At 47.7% G+C, this 19,480-nt stretch overlaps 1 protein-coding gene across 11 annotated transcripts in view; it reads right to left on the reverse strand.

The window, feature by feature from the left end:
- Positions 1-19,480, reverse strand: part of PHC3 (polyhomeotic homolog 3) — a 117,041-nt gene that overhangs the window by 36,034 nt on the left and 61,527 nt on the right. For all 11 annotated transcript variants that reach the window (XR_012906285.1, XR_012906286.1, XR_012906289.1 and 8 more), the window contains 3 exons: positions 18,077-18,954; positions 1,485-1,635; positions 725-978 (listed from right to left, as the gene is read on the reverse strand). Coding sequence is in view for 4 of the 11 variants with exons in the window: in XM_075937894.1 (XP_075794009.1) it covers positions 725-978; positions 1,485-1,635; positions 18,077-18,954 (1,283 nt within the window). In the remaining 7 variants the exon portion in view is untranslated. The remainder of the gene's footprint in view (positions 1-724; positions 979-1,484; positions 1,636-18,076; positions 18,955-19,480) is intronic.

Genomic DNA, 19,480 nt, shown 5'->3' on the forward strand with positions numbered 1-19,480 from the left:
TCCCTGGTCTTGGCCGGGAACCCCAAAAGTAGCAGGGCCACTGGAGGTTGGAGTGTCCCAGCCGGAGGAGGCTGACCCCCAGAGCTACAGCATGGGGCTGGCAGCAGGGCGGTAAGCCCAGGCTGCAGGGACTCCCACAGGCCAGAGAGGAGCCTGACCTCCCCTGTTCCAGCAAACTCCCAGGTTTAAGACTACTCATGTCCCAAGGATGCCAGATCAGGGAGGTCCAACCTGTAGATAGTTTTGGTATTATTGATTATAATATTTAGTTTTACTTTTTTCTATCTTATAGAAAAATTAGTCAGTGTAGATATCTGAGATGGCGCTCTGCATATACTATCTCATCCCACTAGATACACATCTCAGAAAAACATGTATACTTTTTAATAGCCCTTTTTTTCAGAAAATTCTCTGCTATGACTATTAGAAATTAGTAACCTCTCATTCAATTAAGAGAGCTGGACAAAAAAAGTAGCACGAATTCTAACTATACACTTAAGGGAAACTTGATTCACATAAAATATACATATAATATATGCATTTATACAATATACTGTAAAAGTGCTGTAACAAATTGGCTATGAAACAGAAAGGAAAAGAAAGTTAATCCCAAAATTCTGAAAAGTTATTCTGAATATAAAGGACTTAATTGGGTAATAGCCACAAAGAACTAAAGCAGATTTGTTTACAACATATGTTAGTAGCTTTTAACTTTTACACTTACAGGAAATGGCTCTAAACCCTCCTGAATAACAAAGCCCTCAATAACATGGGTCAGGATCTGTGGTTTAACGATAGCTTGTGGAGGTCTGTTTTCTAGGTTAGGAATGCTATTAGGCTTTGATGTGATGTTACTCCTTGTGGCAGCTACTGGAAGCAAAAGTGGAGGAGGCGGAATAGAGGCATGTGAAGGATCTGATGGAGACTTAATTACTGAGGCACTAACTGATGATGCCACTGTAGGAAGTCCCACTTGTTCTGAAAAAAAAAAATTAGAATAAAATATTATACTTCAATCACAGTGTCAAGTTATATTCATAGAGTTACAGAAAGCAGAGATGGAAAACATCTACAGTGCTGCATTTATGATCCTACCAATGCAAATTTTTCCCCTATAGTTTGTATTATCAACTTTAAATTATAAGGATACTAATATTATAATTATATTATAACAACAAAAGGACAACTTCATTTTCCTTGGAAGACTGTTCTATAGACTAAGAGGCTGCATCAGTAGGATGTTTTCCCATACATTCAACCTATTTTTTTTCTTTGTTCAGTATCTCCCACCTTTGCCCACAACAAACATCTTTCATACATTTGTATCATATAGCTCTTAACCAACCAGCTAGATTGTAAATCCACCATAAAAACAGGTGAGGATCATAAGCTTTTGATTCTAAGCTAGGAAAAAGTACTTAATCAGAAAGAGATCCAGGTAAAAAAGCTGACCTAATTCTACCAGTCTCTGGTCTTGTGCTCACCTGACAAAAGTTCCTCTGAAGCAAGCCCCTCACCATTCCCTAAGGTTATGATTGGTGGAGACAAGGTTGGTGGAGTAGGGGTTCTAACCATATGGACACATTCGGTCTCCTCTGGCATCTCTTCCTCACACACATTCTCCACTTGATAAATCTGCATTGAATAAAGCATTGCTTTAGAAAGATTTCCATTCTGCCATAACACTGTAAAGCAGATTACCAATTGATTTTTTTAAATATATTACTATTAAAAATATTATGTTGATATTATGCTGTTAATATTATGCTTCAATTTTTCTACACTAAAGACACATACACCCACCCCTTCTATGCATGACATAGAAATGCAGGTTAGACGTGCACCACTGAGACGTTACTGGTCCCCGAATGAGGGAATTTGCTGGACATGGGGAGGTCCCATCACCAGCTTCCTAGACTGCGTCCCCTCCCTGCTGCCAGACCTGGCCACCCCCTGTGCCGGGCTGCTGAGGTCCCCGCAGTCCGAACTGCTGTGTCGCTGGCCCCCGCTATTGGGGCTGCCACATCTTTGGCCTTGGCTGTGCTACTGGGGCCATCAGCCCTCTTTGCCACTGGGGATCCCAGCCAAGACTCCCTGGTCCAGGAATATCTGTGGTCCAGCTAGAAGAGGGAGTCCTGGTTTTTGGAGGTCCAACCTGTAATGAAAGCAAAACTATAGCATTTGTAATAACATACAGATCCTAAGATGTGTACCATTCTCTTCACAGATAGGTGGTCAGGAGAACTTAATAGGTCCTCCCCATCTCAAATCTTCCATGTTTTATTTATCTATATTTAAAGACTAACATTAAATTCAAGCAATACAACTGAATGGCAAGCTCAGTAAAGAGGACATAAATTGAATGAACTATAATAAGTCACAACACTTTACAAGATTCCTAATTTGTTTATAACTTTGCCAAACTAACTGTTTCAGCTGAAATTTAATGTGCCAAATATATCTGCATCAGATTTTTTTGGGGGGGCAGAGGGGAGGAGGGCAGGGGAGTTTCAACCAATACTGTTCACTTACTTAGCAGAATGAGTTTAAAATGCCATGTTTTGTCCATGCTTAAAAAAAATAATCTTACAACTGCTTCACTGAGAAATTCTAGAAACCCCATGCTTTGGATCTGAAGTGCTTGAAATTTGGCAGCATGATCACCCTGGAGTGAGGGATGTGACTTTCACCATCCTCATAAAAAGCCACTCTGGGGGCTGACAGATTTGTTGGGGCGGGGAGGGGGGGGGACAAGGGCATGGTTCCATGCTTCTAGAAGGGGCAGGGCCTCGGGCAGAAGGGGCAGGGCCTCAGGCAGCTAGCTCTCAGTACTGCCCGAAGTGTGCCAGTGTTCACACCCTCCTTCCTCCCCTCTCTCCCCCCTCTCCCGCCCGGTCACTTTCCAGGCAACCCTGAGGTGCTCTGGTGGCAATTTAAAGGGTTCAGGGCTCTGGCCATCACCACAGTAATGGTGGTGGCAACCAGGAACCCCAGGCCCTTTCAAATTGCTGGTCCCCAGAACAGTGGCCCCATTTGTGGCTCTGCCCCACCTTGCTCAGTAGGCATCAGTCCACTCAAATTTGGTCAAGTTCAAAACCTCTGAAAATTGCAATTTCCACGTAGCTAGTGAAGATTTGTTAGTGTTAAGAAGTTAAATTCTCTGAAGAGTCTGTCTATACAAAGCATGCTCCATTGTTTCTGCAGTGTCCGAGTACAGACCTTCCCATCAATTTCTCCTCCCAATTCTCTGCTAAGCACCAGAAATAGGAACCGAGAGCAGAATAACTGTCTTCCCTGTGCTCACAATGCTTGCCCTGCAGGCATATAGAATGAATAGAGGAGGAGGAGTCCTATGGAAAAATGTGAGACCATTCAGTTAAAGACTACCATAATGCATAGGCACGAAGGGAGGAAGGTGGCACTGGTAGCCATAAGTCTGCTATTTCTTAACTTTTGAGTGACTTGGAATTCTGAATGGAGAGCAAGAATCAGTTCAATTTGGAGTCTTTAATATACAAAATCTCCAAAGTTATGTGTAAACACCAGAGTGCTTTCCTTCTCATGCAGCTGCATATTACAGCAAGCAAACCAAGGATTCCAAGGGAATATGCTAAGTTTATCAGTTATGATTTTCTCTAAAACTACAAAGCAAATTGAAGTGATTTAGCAACTCTGCTTCACCTCCCGGCACCTGGATCAGAGATTTCCAAGCAGTCTCTGTATAGGCTGCACATTTGTGGAGTCAACCGGTGCATGGTAGTCCAGTAGGCACCACAAATGCGCGGATTGAGCCCTCCAGTTCCTACTCTAGTCTGAAGGCCCTCTAAGTCCAAAGCAGAGGGGTGGAAAGTGGGTCATGGAGCATCCATGGGGACACTCATCTCAAAGAATTCCAGTGACCGCACAAGGTGAGTAATCTTCATTTCTTCCTCGATAGATGTCCCCATTGATGCTCCATGTTTGGTGATTAACAAGCAGTTTCAGTCTGTGGTGGTTCAGGCTTCAGAATATTACGGAAGGCCAATGATAGAACTGCAGAGCCCTCTTAAGTATCAACTCTCACCCCATAAAAAAGTGCATGGTGTTTAGCGAAAGTAAGCTGTCATGTTTTACAAATGTCTACGAGTGGTGCACTGCATAGTTACACAGTGAAAGAAGAGATGGCTTTGGTAGAATGAGCTGTCAGCTGTAATGGTGGTTATAGCACAGTTTTATACAATCTGTGATCCATTTGAACGGCCTTTGTTTTGATCTGACTTGCCCTTTCATCCACTCGGTGAATGCCAGGTAGAGGCGAGGGGTTTGCCTGAAGGGCTTAGTTCTTTACAAGTAGATTGCTAGCACTTGTCTGACATTGAGAGTATGCATAGAAGTCTCTAATGTATTTGCATGCAGTTTCAGGAAAAATACAGGTAAACTTACTAGCTTATTTATGTGGAATGAGGATGTGACTTAGGTAGGTATTTCGGGTGCATGAAAAGAGTGACCATGTCCATACAGAATATTGTAAAAGTTGGGTTGGCCATGAAAGCCCCCATATCTCCCACGCAGCAAGCAGATGTGACAGCAACCAGCAACGCAACTTTCATGGAGAGGTGTGAAAATGAACAAGAGGTAAGATGCTCAAAGGGTGGTCTGATTAAGGCTCATAGCACTAGACTGAGGACCCAAGTGGGTATGGGCTGTGTGACATCCAGATGAAGGAGGTACAGCCGTTTTAGGAACCTCTTGGTTATAGGGTGTATAAAAATGGACCATCCCTCAATTTTGTGGTGAAAAGCTGTGATGGCGGTAGATGTACCGTGATGGATCTGAGCAAGCAATGATTTCTTGAGAGTAAGGAGGTAGTCCAGGATGAGAGACGGGGCACTGATATTGGGTCCTACCCTTTCGAGGTACAACATGGTGAGAAGCACTTCCACTTGTAGGTGTAAGAGGCATGGGTGGAATCCTTATGGTTACTGATGAAAATTGTACATACATCCTCCGAAAGTCCTAGTTCAGAACAGGAGAACCACAGAGGAGCCATGCTGTTAGATACAGTTTGTGTAGATCAGGTAAGTTTGTATTGTCTAACCCAGAGTAATGAAACTGCTCTGAAGAGAGAGAGTGATATGTATGCAAATTGACATCCTGAGCAAGAAAGGATACCATGGTTGTCTTAGTCATGCGGGGTCTATTAATAGGATCCTGGCCCCATCAGTCCTCATCTTTTGAACAACTTTGGCAAGAAGTGATATCAGAGGAAATATCTTCCTCATTGCATGGAATCACGAAATTATGCATTTCCCAGTGCTCCCCTCCCAATGCCCGCTCTGAAGCAAAACTATATGCGTTTGGTGTTGTAAGGTATTGCAAACAGGTCTATTGATGGGCGACCCCATCTGCAGAATAGTGAGTGTGCCACCGAAACGTTGAGCGCTCATTCATGGTGCTGGGGAAAACGTCTGCTGAAAGCGTCCACTGTTACACTGCTGACGCCTGGTATGTGAACTGCTGAGAGGTGGATTTTATGGGTGATGCAAAAATTCCACAGTTTTATGTCCTTGGTGCACAGGCATCGAGACCTGGCTCCTCCTTGCTTTTTGATATAGAATACACAGGCAATATTGTCTGTAAGGATATGCATGTGTTTGACGGCAATGGAGGACAGGAAATGCTAGCAAGCACTGTGCACAGTATGCCATTCTAACAAGTTTATGTGCAAGGTCATCTCTTGAGGAGATCAAAGGCCCTGAATGGTCTGTTTGCGAAGATGAGCTCCCCAGCATGTGTGTGACGTGCCTTTAGTGATTGTTCATGAGGGAGGCTGTGGAAAGAATGGAATTCTTCTGCAGAGACTGGATTGTTTGGTCTACCAGAGGAGGGATGCCTTGACCTTGTGAGGTATGGTAAGTGGGAGTGACATGAGCCTTAGAGCAGGACTCTGCAACCTATGGCTCTCAAGCCAAATATGGCTCAGCATGGAACCAAATATGGCTCTTTTGTTATTCCCAAAATACATGCAACTTTTTAAATTAAAATTTTAAAAGTTCAAAATTTTAAAAATGCATAATTACTCATGTAGCTTGAATGTGTGCATGAACCTGAATTCGACCCATTATGATGCAAATTTTCAAGAAATGTGTGAAAATGTGCAGCCACAGAAGTCCCATTAAAAATGGAATTCAGCTTTCCCCATGGAAGGAGTTCCATACTCTTGTTTTGCTTCAGAAATACAAAGCACAGTCAGACAGACAGTAGTCCTTTTCTACATAAAGGTCTGTAAGAAAAATGCATATTGTTTCCAAATACCTGTGGACGGGGAAGAGGGAAAGAATTCAGACAAAGTCCACTGAATAAATAATACATGTCTGACTACATCCGACTAAAAGATAAGCAGCAAATAATATTCAATCTTGTTCACATTACTGTAGCAATAATCCTCTTTGGAAATGTTCTTAGGAACAAATACACATAATTGCTGAACCATCGGAATTGAAGTTGTGATGAACACAAGAGACCCCTTGTGATCTTATAAAAAACAGCTGGTCATAGAATAGGAAGACGGAGTGGGGGCAGCAGTGGGAAATCTTATTTTTATATGTACATTGTATTGAAATGCAATTTTATGTAATCCAAAGAAATTAAACAAATTCCTGGTTCAAATCAGATATTTTTCACAAATGAATTGGGGTATGTCTACACTGCAATGTTAATAATGGCTGTTATTTCGAATTAGATATAATAGCATCTATACATGCAAACCGCTATTTTGAAGTTAATTCGAAATAGTGGAGCGCTTAATTCAAATTTGGTAAACTTCATTCTACAAGGAGTAACACCAAATTCAAAACAGCTATTTCGCATTAAGTGCTGCGTAGACACTTAATTCAAAATAGGGGGCCTCCAGCCCTTCCCAGGGAGCCCTGGTGGCCACTCTGGGCACAACCAGGAAAACTTACTCTCCTCTCCTCCAGCCCCGAAGTCATTATAGGGGTAGACTCTAGCCACAGTGCCTGTGCCAACTACAAGCCTGCCAGCCCAGAACCAGCAGCTGCCACCGGAGCCTTTGACCCAGTGGCCCCAAAACATGAGACAGCAAGCCATCGGCAGCCAGCTCTCCACCGCTCCCCAGGAGCAGTCTCCCAGCTCCCAGGTGCCTGACAGGGGCTGAAGAAGGCAGGCACCTTCCTGGTCCAGGGTGGAGATCATGGACCTTATTCAGGTTTAGGGGGGATGCCCCCAGCGCCCATGATCTCTGCACTAGATGGAGGAATGCGGCCATCTATGGCAGGATAGCTGCCAGCCTGGCCACCAAAGGCCACATGTGAACCCAGGAGCAGGTTTGCATGAAAATCAAGTTGGTCCAGCGAGACCCCCAACCCTGGGCCCTGAGCTTCCCCTCCCCCTTCTTCCCCTTGCTTCCCCCTTCCAGCTCCCTCCTCCCAGGTTTCCCCCTCCCCTCTCCCACCCTCTCTCTTCCCTTCTCCCACCTCCTTTTTCCAGTCCCCCCATCCAGTTTTGTTCAGTAAACCCAGTTTCTATTTTTGAACATACCTGTCTTTTACTTGATGCTAGGGAGGGGTAAGTGGAAGGACGTGAGGGAGGAAAGGGTCACAATCCCCCAGTGGGGAGGACCAGGGTGGCTCTGAGGGCCCCTTGGGGTGTACGCTCTCCCGCAGGGCCTCCTGGATCCTAACAGCCCCCCGATGGACCCCCTCAGATGGCAGCCTGCAGCAAGTGTAGCCGGGCTGATGGCAACGACCCCACGAGTTGCACCAGCATGCCCAGGGGCAGCTCTGGCTCCATGTGGCCGAGTGCTGTGGTTTCCCGAGTGTGGGCACTCAGGGCACTCCAAGACAGGACTGCTTTGCTGTCCCTCATCAAGGTAGACAAGCAAGCGGGGAACCCTGAGAACTGTCTGTCCGGGTGGGGGTAGGGTCCCTTTAAGCACGGAGCTCAGTTAGCCTCAGGCAGCAGCCCCACACACTAAGTCCTAACCTGATGCCCTGCCGGCATTGGTTCCGGCCAGCCTTAACTTCAGTTCAGGGTCCACTCAGTGTGGACGCCCTATTTCAAAATAGCAAACGCTATTTCGAAATAGATTTTGTGTGTAGATGCGTTATTTGAATTAGCTTAATTCGAACTAACTATTTCGAATTAAGATAATTCGAGATAGCACTGTAGTGTAGACGTACCCTTGGGGGTGATCTCAGCTGGATGGCTGGTGGAATAGTGATTTATACTCTTTCTCTTTTACACATAATATTTAGAAGGAAATGAAAATTGTCACAATGGTTCCCTTATGTATTTTCACTATTTGTTTCAAGTCTAAAAAAAGTTTAGGGACATTATTTATTTAATACATCTTCTCTAAATTATTTTTCCTCCTCCTCCATTACATGGACATAGAAGGCTTATTCATTTTCCTCATGTGTATGTAAGCATACTTCAGTGATTGGCAAAGTTCGGCACACGGCTCTTCAGGGTAATTTGCTGGCAGGCTGCAAGACCTTTTTTTTTTTTTTTAACATTTACTATCTCCAGGAAAAAAGTTACTTATCTTTGTAACTGTTGTTCTTCAAGATGTGTTGCTCATGTCCATTCTATGTAGGTACGTGTGCACTGCGTGCACGTATTATCGGAAGTTTTTTCTTTAGCAATACCTGTTGGGCCAGCGGAGGAGCCTCCTGGAGTGGTGCCGCTATATCAGCTAATATGTACCCCTGCTGGCTCTCCATCCCTCAGTTCCTTCTTACCAAATTACTCCGAAGAAGGGGAGGTGGGAGGGATTTGGAATGGACATGAGTAACATCTCGAGGAACAGACGTTATGATTTTAAGTAACCATTTTTTCTTCTTCAAGTGATTGCTCGTGTCCATTCCATGTAGGTAACTCCAAAGCAGAAACCCCAGGAGGCAGTGTCAGAGTTCTAACCTTGTACCGAGCAGAGGACAGCCCTGCCAAGAGCTGCATCCTCCCTAGTATAATAAGCCAGAGCAGAATGATTGACAAAAGCAGGGCCGGCTTTAGGAAGTGCAGGGCCCAATTTGAACAATTTCTACGGGGCCCCCACAGCAATTGGTTGAGGAAAAAAAAACAGCACAACCCCCCCGCCTACACGCACCCACACACCAGTGGCACAGGAAAACCCTGTGCTAAACTCATACCTCCTGTGTATAATTTTTGGTGGTGCCCCATTAGCCACACCCCTTGACCCCCATTAGCCACACCCCGACCCCCATTATCCACACTTCCTGACCCCCGTTAACCAGGCCTCTGGAGGTAACATGCTCAGGGCAAGATGGACACATGACCACAAGTAAAAAGTGTCATGTCACCCCTCTCAGAGGACTTTTCCCACCATCCTCCTACCAACAGGGATCAGTTTGGCTCCCACCAAACCCCCCTCATGCAACTATGCTGCAATTGCATTAACCCAATGTGTGTGACATTAACTCGGGGGCAGAGAGGCTGGGGGAAATGTTCCTTCTAAGGCTATGTCTACACTCGCAGCTTCTTACGCAAGTACAGCCATTCTTGCGCAAGAACCCACAGAGCATCCACACTGCCCACCTGCTCTTGCGCAAGGAAATTTACAGTATGGCGTGGTAAGAGAGGATGACTTGTGCAAGAAACCCCTATGGCCAAAATGTCCATTGGAGCTTTTTTGCTCAAGAGAGCGTCCACACTGCCATGGATGCTCTTGCGCAAAAGCACAGCTCACGCTGTGGACGTGTTCTTGTGCAAGATATTCTTGCACAAGAAGCCACCAATGTAGACATAGCCTAAGTGTTTCGACCCATAAGCAGAATGGATTTTGTGTTGTGCACCTGTACTGAGTTCATGTGGCTTGTTTGGATATATTGCTGGAGCAGGGCCCCCGGCTCTGAATATTAACTCGCTGCCCATAGTGCCTGGCACACTTCCAGGTTCAGGGCGCGGGGCCCCATTTGGGGGAATCAGGTGAATCGGCCTAAGGCCAGCCCTGGACAAAAGTATGGCTTGAAGACCATGTGGCAGCCCTGCAGATGTCCGAACAGGGAGGGGCCTGAGCCAGAAAGGTTGTAGAGGAGGCCTGCAGCCTAGTGGAGTGGGCTGTGACTATAGCACTCCCTGATGCAGGAGATTGTCCATGAAGAAATTTTCTGGGCAGAGACCAGCTGGCCCTTGAGCCTCTCCGCAATTGCCACAAATAACTGTGGGGGACTTAGAAAAAGGCTTTGTCCTGTCCAAATAAAAAGCCAATGCTCTCCTAACATCTAGTGTGTGTAAAGCCTGTTTTTTACTGAAAGCTTGGAGCTTGGGGTAAAAAAAAACGGGAGAAAAATGTCCTGGGAGACATGAAACTGAGACACCACCTTCAGCAGGTGGGTGGGATGGGGGCGTAGCCTGACCTTATCTTGAAAAAACTGTGTAAGAGGAGATCTGAGGTAAGGGTCTGTAACTCTGACACCAGTCTGGCCAACTTAATGGCCACAAGAAACGATACCTTCCAGGAGAGGTATAGTAATGAACATGTTGCCAGAGGCTTGAGAGAGGGATGGGGCCCTGTGAACCTGTTCAAGACCAAGTTAAAGTCCCACTGAGGGACAGGTTGACAGATATTCGGGTAAAGCCTGTCTAGCCCCTTCAGAAACCGACTGACTGTGGGGTGTGTGAAGAGCGTCATGCCCCGGAGACCTAGGTGAAAAGTGGAAATAGCTGCCAAGTGAATCTTGATTGATGAAGAGGACAGCCCCTGGATCCTGAGCTTGAGAAGACAGTCCAGAACCAGCAGGACCAGGGTATCCATGGGAGAGATCCCCTTCTGGGTAACCCAGATAGAGAAACGCTTCAATTTAAGCAGATAGGTAGCTCTAGTGGAAGGTTTCCTGCTCCCCAGCAGGACCTCCTGCATCCACTTTGACCACTGCAGCTCTGCCGCTGTCAGCCATAGAGCTTATAGGCCATTAGGTACAGGGACCACAGGCTTGGGTGGCGACATCCAGATACAGCGGGAGGGCTATCGGTCTCTCGCAGGGACATGAACCAGTGCAGTCTAGGCCAGGCTGGTGCGATGAAAATAAGGGAGGCCCTGATCTCTCTCACCCTCAGAAGTACTTTCTGCTCCAGCGAGAATGGGGGAAATGTGTAAAGCAGGCCCTCGGGACATGGGGTGATGACAGCGTCCCCCAGGAACCTGCGACCCAACCTCATGAGGAAGCAGAACCTGGGACACTTCCTGTTCTGACGTGTCAAACAGATCCAGGAGGGAAAACCCCACTTGCGAATCTGGAGAGCCACGTTCCACCTGAGAAACCACTCATGACTGGTGAAGGACCTGTTCAGTTGGTCCACCAAAATATTCTGTGTCCCAGGGAAGTAAGAGGCAATGGGGTGAATATCCACCCCGGTACACATATCCCATAGTTTAAGGGCTTCCAGGCAACAGGGAGGGGAACGTGCCCCACCTTCTGTCTATATAGGACGCCGCCACTGTATTATCAGACAGAACGAGGACTGTTCTGCCCCTGAGGGGAAGAAAGGCCTGGCACACGAGGCGGACTGCCTGTAGCTCCCTGATGTTGATGTGCGAGAGAGTTTCTCCCACATCACATACCCGAGTCCGTATGTGACCAACGTGGGCTCCCATCCTGTGTTGGAGACATCCGTCACCAGTCGCAGGGTTGGGAGAGGCCCAGAGAATGAGACTCTGATGCACACCACCTCCTCCTGAGTCCACCAGTCCAGGTAGGGGAGGATGTCTGAAATGTCACCACCCTTTCCTAGGAGTGGAGGGAAGGATTGTGGGCCCAGACCAGCCACAACTGCAGTGGATGCATTCAGAGTCTGGCGTGCTGAATCATATGCAGAGCCCCAGAAGGCACATGCAGTTCCTGGCCATAGTCATAGGAAATGCCCACATGGCCATAACGGCTTCCCTGATAGCCAAGAAGCGGGACCTCGGCAGAGAGGCTGTGGCTGATGTGGAATCCAGATGAGCACCCACTAACTCTATGAACTGAGTGGGGACCAGGGTAGACTTGGCCACATTCAGGAGGCGGCCCAGCTCCAAGACAAGGTCCGAGAAAGGACCCTGCAAGAACCAGTCGTCCAGGTAAGAAAACACCTGGATCTTGCACTTCCTCAAGAAGGCGGGGACAACGGTCATACACTTTGTAAAGACCTGAGGAGCTGTAGAGAGGCCAAAGGGAAGGGTCATCAACTGATAATGGTCCTGGACAACTGTGAAATGGTAAGGGCTGATGGAGATGTGAAAATAGCCGCCCTTTAAGTCTAGGACAACATACCAGTCTCCGAGGCTGAGGGAGGCAATGATCAACACCAACATCTTGAACTTGGCCTTGGTGATGAAGGCATTTAGGTCCTGGAGGTCTAAGAGAAGGCAAAACATACCCCTTTTCTTTGGTGACTAAGGAATACCAGGAGTAGAAACCCCTGCCCATGAATTCCAGGGGCACCACTTCAGCCACCCTTAGGCTGTTGCACCTCCTCCCACAGAAGATGCTCGTAAGAGGGGTCCCTGAAAAGGGACGGGGGCAGAGGAATGGGAGGAAGCAGGAGAGAGGAACAGGATGGTGTAGCCCCGCCCTACCATCTCAAGGACCCACTAAACCGAGGTGATGGAAAGCGAAGCCCAGTAGAAAGGGAGTAAGTGGTCCAAAAAAAGGGAGAGGTGAGACTGGTGAGCTGTCCTCGGGTGCACCCTCAAAACCCTTGACGGAGGCCCTGGTTTTTGCCAGCCGAATCCAACCCTTGGGCAGATGAGGGACTGGAACAGCGTCTGTTGTTCCTGCCATTTCTGTTCTTTCCCCTGCACTATGAGAAGTCCAGGCAGGTGCCCAGCTGGGAAGGTCAGGGAGCATTCCTTCTGGAGAGGGATCATCTCTGGGGGGCAGGAGCGTGGATCTCCAGGGACTTCAATGTGGCCCGTGTGTCTGCTCCGAGAACAGGCTCAGTCCTTCAAAGGAAAGGTCCTGGTTAGTGGTATGAAGCTCGGGGGCACCTCAGGCTCTTGCAGCCACAAACTACAACCAAGAACTAGGCCCGTAGCCATAGTATGGGCAGCCGCATCCACGGTCACTTACAAGGCCACATGGGAAACAACCCTGCACACCTCCAAGAGGGACTTGAACTCAGACCAGGAGTCCCGAGGGAGAAGTTTGGTGAACTTGTCTGTCACAGTCCAGGAGTTATAAGCATAGCAGCTAAGCAAAACCTGCTGGTTTGCTATGCAGAGCTGCAGCCCTCCTGAGGCTTAGGCTTCCTTCCAGGAAGGTCCATCTTTTTGGTCTCCCTGTTCTTAGGAGTCAGGCCCAGCTGCCCCTGCCTCTCGCACTGGACAACCACGGACCCTGGAGGTGGGACCCTGGGAGAAAAGGTATTTGTTCCCTGATTGAGGCACAAAGTTATGCCTCTACACCTTTTTATCAGCTGGTGGCATAGAGACTGGGATCAGCCAAAGGGTCTTTGTGATCTTAACCACCATTTTATTAAGGGGCAGGGCCACTCTGGTAGAGACGTCGGCTTGCAGAATGTCAACCCTTGGGTCCAAGTCCTCCAACACCATCTCTGGCTGCACACCAGGCTCTGAGCCAGCCAGCGAAGAAGATCCTGGTGTGCTCTCAAGTCCATGGATGGCATCAATGGGAGGGCCCCTCATAAGGCCTTGTCTGGAGATGAAGATGAGGAGCCCCTTTAGACCATCGTCTTTCAGGTCATGGGCCTGAGGAGCCTCCTGGGAGGCTGCTGAGGAGGTCACTGCTGAGGCCTGGGCTGTGGGTGGACACTGACCCTCAGAGCTCTATGTGAGGCCTGGCCCAGAGGCAAGGACTGAACCAATGTAGGGGAATTGAAAGCAGGGTGGCTGAGGGAGGAGCCCTGGACCACAAGTAGCCCAACTCAGGCCTAGTGGGTCCCACTCCCTGTGACCAATGGAAAGCCCAGGGAGTCCAAAAGGGCCACTGAGATGGGTGTTTGTAACTGCGGTGGCCATGACCGCTGTGCTTGCTGGACAAAAGTGGGCTCGGGTGGCAAGGGCTGCTTCTACTGTGGCTGTACGTAAGGGCTGCAGTGGTGGGAGCAGTGCCAGGAATAGCAGCAGTGCCAAGACCTGAACGTGGAAGCCTGCAACGAGAAGACCAACTCTTCCATTGACTCGAAAGAGGCTGACCAGGGTGGTGCCACGGCAGAGGCTACTGGTGACCTATGGATAGGGGCATGCCTAGCCACAGACTCAGGCTTGCCAGAGTACCAGGAGGAGGAAGGAGGGCGGAGGGGGGAGGGGCGAGGGGAGAAAAGTGGCACAGCAAGCTCCAGTGGCTGGCCTGATGATAAAGGCAGTGGTGTGTTCCCAGCTTGGCTTGGTGCCAGCGCCAGAGAGGGGGATCAGTGCCGGAGCTGGTGCCCACAACAGGGTGGGGGCTTGAACAAGTGCTGGGGTCAAAGCTGTCAGCACCGGGGCAGCCCTGTGGTGCCCCCTTGGGGATGGTGCCGGGGCACTCAGGGCCATAGCACTGACATGGTGCCATCAAGAGTCTCGCTCCTCCTCAAGGCTAATGCTGAGGATGGGGATGAGGTTAGTTGGATGAAGTCCCCCGTAGCCTCAAATGTGTCCGGCGTCGATGGCTCCAAGAGGTCTTCTACAGGGCTAGGATCCCAGTGTAGGTTGGGACAACCCAACCGACCTCGAAGGTCCGGGTACTGAAACCGTCAGTGCCCTGTGCCTCTCCTGATACCGCAATAGGGACCTGCCTCTGCTCAGTTTCTATTTCTTCTGTGGCACCAGGAATTGGGATTGGTGCCACTGCCTTCTCAGTGCCTGGGAGACCTGAAAGTGGTTGAGTTCCATATGCACCAAAGCCAGTGAATTCTGCATGGCTGACACTGAAGCCAGACAGAGAACCACCTCCATCAGTAGGATCTTCAGGCGGGACTCATGCTCCCACTTGGTGTAGGACTCATGCTCTCACTTGAACCCTCTGCAAATCTTTCAGGACTCAGAAAGATGGGACTCCCCATAGGGCATCAGCTTCAAGCACTTGATGCAGGGCTTGAAGCCTTAGGGCCCAGGCATGCCCCAATGCGAGCGCTGGAAACACTAAGCAAGTCCCCCCATAGGAGTGAAACACCTACTCTAAGAACTATTTACAGAGATAACAAGAACAATTAATAAGAACATTAACTAATCTACAAGAACAAACCAGGTGAGAACTGCTAAAGAGTGCTTGCAGAGCAAGAGCAGAACACGTTCCAATGACCATCATGAATGGTAAGAAGGAACTGAGGTGGTGGAGGGCCAGCAGGGTATATATTAGCTGACATAACGCCGCCACTCCAGGGGGTTACCCTGCTAGCTCAATGGGTTCTGCCAAAGGAAAAACTTCCAGCGATGCATGCATGCAACATGCACACATCTACATGGAATGGGCATGAGCAACCACTCAAAGAAGAATGGCCATTTGCAGCTCCAAGTGGCTGTAGTTTGCAATTTCTACTAAATTGACTGCAGTGTACTTTCTGGTTGACTCCAGTACTCCACCAGAATGAGAGTAAGATAAGTTGACAAGATAATGTCTCTTGTTAATGCGACATGAGGTAGATACCGCAGTAAGTTGACCTAAACTACATTGACTATGTACAGGCAGTCCCCGACTTACGCGGATCCGACTTATGTCGGATCCGCACTTACGAACGGGGCTTTTTTCACCCCGGAGCTCGCGGGCGGCGGGACCGCCCAGAGCGCAGTGGTCCCGCCACCGCGTCCTCCGGGGCAAGAAAAGCTGCTCCGGGTCTCCCTGGTGTGCTGGGGGGGGACTCCCCAGCACAGCAGGGAGACCCGAGCAAAGCCGCACAGGCGGCGGGACTGCGCTGCCCGTGTGGCTTTGTTCCTTTGCCCCGGAGGAAAGCCGCAGAGGCGGGGGACCCCGCCGCCTCTGCGGCTTTGCTCCAGGGCAAAGGAGCAAAGCCGCACGGGCAGCGGCGTCCCGCCGCCTGTGCGGCTTTGCTCGGGTCTCCCTGGTGTGCTGGGGGGGAGTCCAGGAGACAGGAGCAGGGAGACAGGGACACCAGGGAGACAGGAGCAAAGCCGCACAGGCGGCGGGACCTCTGCACGCCTCCGCGGCTTTGCTCGGGTCTCCCTGGTCTGCTGGGGGGGAGGGGGCGCAGCTAGTGCGCCCTCCCCCACCCCCCCAGCAGACCAGGCTTTTGTTGCGGGACGCCTGGGGTAGAGCAGCTGGGGTGCTGCCGGGTTGGTCCTGCGGGGACCTACCCGGCAGTGCCCCAGCTGTTCTGTCCCAGGAGTCCAGATTCAGCCGCTGTTGAAACTGATCAGCGGCTGATTCCAGGAAGCCGGGGGCAGAGCAACTCTGCCTAGGGCTTCCTGTAGTCAGCCGCTGATCAGTTTCAGCAGTGGCTGAATCTGGAGCCAGTTCCGACTTACATACAAATTCAACTTAAGAACAAACCTATAGTCCCTATCTTTTACGTAACCCGGGGACTGCGTGTACTTCATGTATCTGGAGTAGTGTGACATAGAGTGACCTACCCCAGTAATGTAGACAAAGCCTATGATAGCAACAAGAGCTGTCAATTAGGCACACATCAGGAAAACAAAGTGACAAAGGCTCTAACTTGTCTTTAATCTTCATTGGGACTTTTCATGTTTATTGATAAGCACATTCTTAAGTGCTTTGCTGAATCAGGGTCAAAATGAGTCAACTAAAACCTGCACTTAAAAAAATAGAGCAAAGACTAGCAAAGAACTGATTGATCAGGGCAGTAGCTGTGAACACAGTGTAGGCATAAACATTCCCAAAATCTCTCTTGGTGGAGAGGCTTTTCAGTTATAGTACCAACTCAAATATCCAAAATTCAGTTACCCAAAACCTCCTTTTATGTTTCCTGATATCTATTATCTTGAAAATTCTCAAAGCTTTGATTGTACAAATGTACTTGAATATTTAAAATTCAATTTTAATACTTTCAATTTTAATTACATTTAATATAGAGGGCCAACATTTCATAGTACAAAGGAGAACTTTTCACTGGCACTATCTGCTCCCCACTTGCCCAGCAATAGAGCAAGAAGGGATTCCGTTAATGACATTCCAAAGGCATGGTGGAATTACTGATTTCCGGAGGGAACTTATTTCAGTGGTGGTGTAAGTTACAGCTGCTCCTGTACAGCTGTCTTTATCTTCCCTTAAGTGCATCTGAGGAAGGTAAAGTGGAACTTTGGGTAGTATGGAGAATATGCCCCAAGAGGCTGTCTGGCATTTGGCTCATCTTCCTGGGCTTCAATCAATTTTCACTTGGTTCTGAAGAACAACAAAACACTTACTTCAAAGGAAGTAAGTTTCATAATGGAAAAGTTAGTTCTGCAAAGGCAGTAAAATTATTTGCTTATGCAGCAATAAAATGAGTGTCAGACTGAGCGCCAGGTTTTCAAAACACCACTTTCTTCAGATGCCATGCAGCAATGCCAGTTTTATCTAACCTAATCATAGTTTTGAGAACAGTTTCTTCATTCCTTACATACGCTTATGAGATTTTTATGCCATTTTACTCTCAGGCTACGTCTAGACTGGCATGATTTTCCGGAAATGCTTTTAACGGAAAAGTTTTCCATTAAAAGCATTTTCGGAACAGAGCGTCTAGATTGGCACGGATGCTTTTCCGCAAAAGCACTTTTTGCGGAAAAGTGTCCGTGCCAATCTAGACGCACTTTTGCGCAAAAAAGCCCTGATCACCATTTTCGTGATTGGGGCTTTTTTGCGGAAAACAAAGCTGAGCTGTCTACATTGGCCCTTTTGCGCAAAAGTTTTGCGCAAAAGGACTTTTGCCCAAACGGGAGCAGCATAGTATTTCAGCAAAAAGCACTGATTTCTTACAGTAGGAAGTCAGTGCTTTTGCAGAAATTCAAGCGGCCAGTGTAGACAGCTGGCAAGTTTTTCCAGAAAAGCGGCTGATTTTCCAGAAAAACTGGCCAGTCTAGACACAGCCTCATTGTATTATGAGAATGTTGTTGAAGAAAGGATTTTCCACCTTTAGTTAAACATCAAAACCAAAAAGAAAATTTCTGAGGGCTTACCACAGGAGTTTCAACAGGTACGGATGGCTGAACTTGAAGGTTTACTGCAACAGTCTGTGGTGGTGGAAGAGTCTGAAATGGCAGTTGGACCAAAGCTTCTGCAGCAGGAAGCTCCTCCTCAGAAACCAAAGTATTTTGCACCAAAACCTGGCCCTGGGATAGAATTTCAGGCTGCATTTGTAAAGATTGCACAGACTGCAAGGGCAGTTGTTGAATCTGGGTTGGAGATGTTGACAGCTGTGGAGGGGTTGCAACTGGGAGTGGCACAGACTGTAAGGTTGGATATTGCTGGTGTGGTGTTGGAGACACTATCTGCTGGCTCGGGGACATCAAGTTCGGCTGATCTATTGGCCCAATGTGTACTACTGAGGAAGGTGATACTGTAAGATGGGATGGAAGATTAAGCTGTTGTGCTCCTGGTCGTCCTGGACTAGTAGTGGGCTGCTGTGGGTTCTGATCTGACTGTAGAGTTGATGGTATAAGAGGATGTGATTGTGCCTGAATAAGTGCTTGTGGATGAATAATTATGGTTGGTGACTGGCTAGGTGAGTGAGCAGGTGTAGGAGACACCACTACTGACTGCTGAGCTGATTGGGATGGAGTAGGAGACACTGTTAAAGGAGAAGGATGGATGTGAACTGGTGAGCAATGTTGTGAGTGAACACTATTGGCAACTGGAGGAAGACCATGGTTTTGGAGTGGAACATAGTGTTGTGATGAAGGTGGTTCCTGATTGGGAGGAGTCTGAAGTGTGATTGGCTGAACTTGCTGCTGCTGCTGTAGTATCAGCTGATGATGGGAAATCTTTGGAGGTGGTGAATGAAGAGGTATTTGCTGATGTTTTACTAGAGAATGAGGTTGAATTGCAGAATATGAAGCTGTGAGGGGGAAAAATTACAATTAGTATTTGTTTACTTAAGTTCAAAGAACATTCCAATAAATATTTAAATAAGGAAATTTTTCACATCAAATGATTAAATTCAGCACAGAACTTGACCAAACAACTTAGAAAACTTTAGAAAATACTCTCTTCAACCATATATAGAGTCTCAAAATATAACACGTGAACAGAATGAATTCATTTTGGTAAATTCTAATGTGAAATCCAGCAATGAACAATTAAACAAAATCATGCTTGTTTTATATGCACTAATGCTTCCATAGAAAAACATATATCTTTCTGTCATTAGTTCTCAAACTACTGTTAATAAAAGACAGAACTATGTAGCACTTTAAGGACTAACAAGCTACATAGTTCTGTCTTTTGTTTTAGCTAGACCAGACTAACACGGCTGCATCTCTATCACTACCGTTAATAAGACTTCTTTTCATCTAAAAAAAAATATCCCACCCTCTATTTTCAAAAGAATAGCATTTACAGCTACCTATTTTAAAACAGGCATA

This window comes from Pelodiscus sinensis, chromosome 10 (genome assembly GCF_049634645.1).
Source record: "Pelodiscus sinensis isolate JC-2024 chromosome 10, ASM4963464v1, whole genome shotgun sequence".
NCBI lineage: Eukaryota > Metazoa > Chordata > Testudines > Trionychidae > Pelodiscus > Pelodiscus sinensis.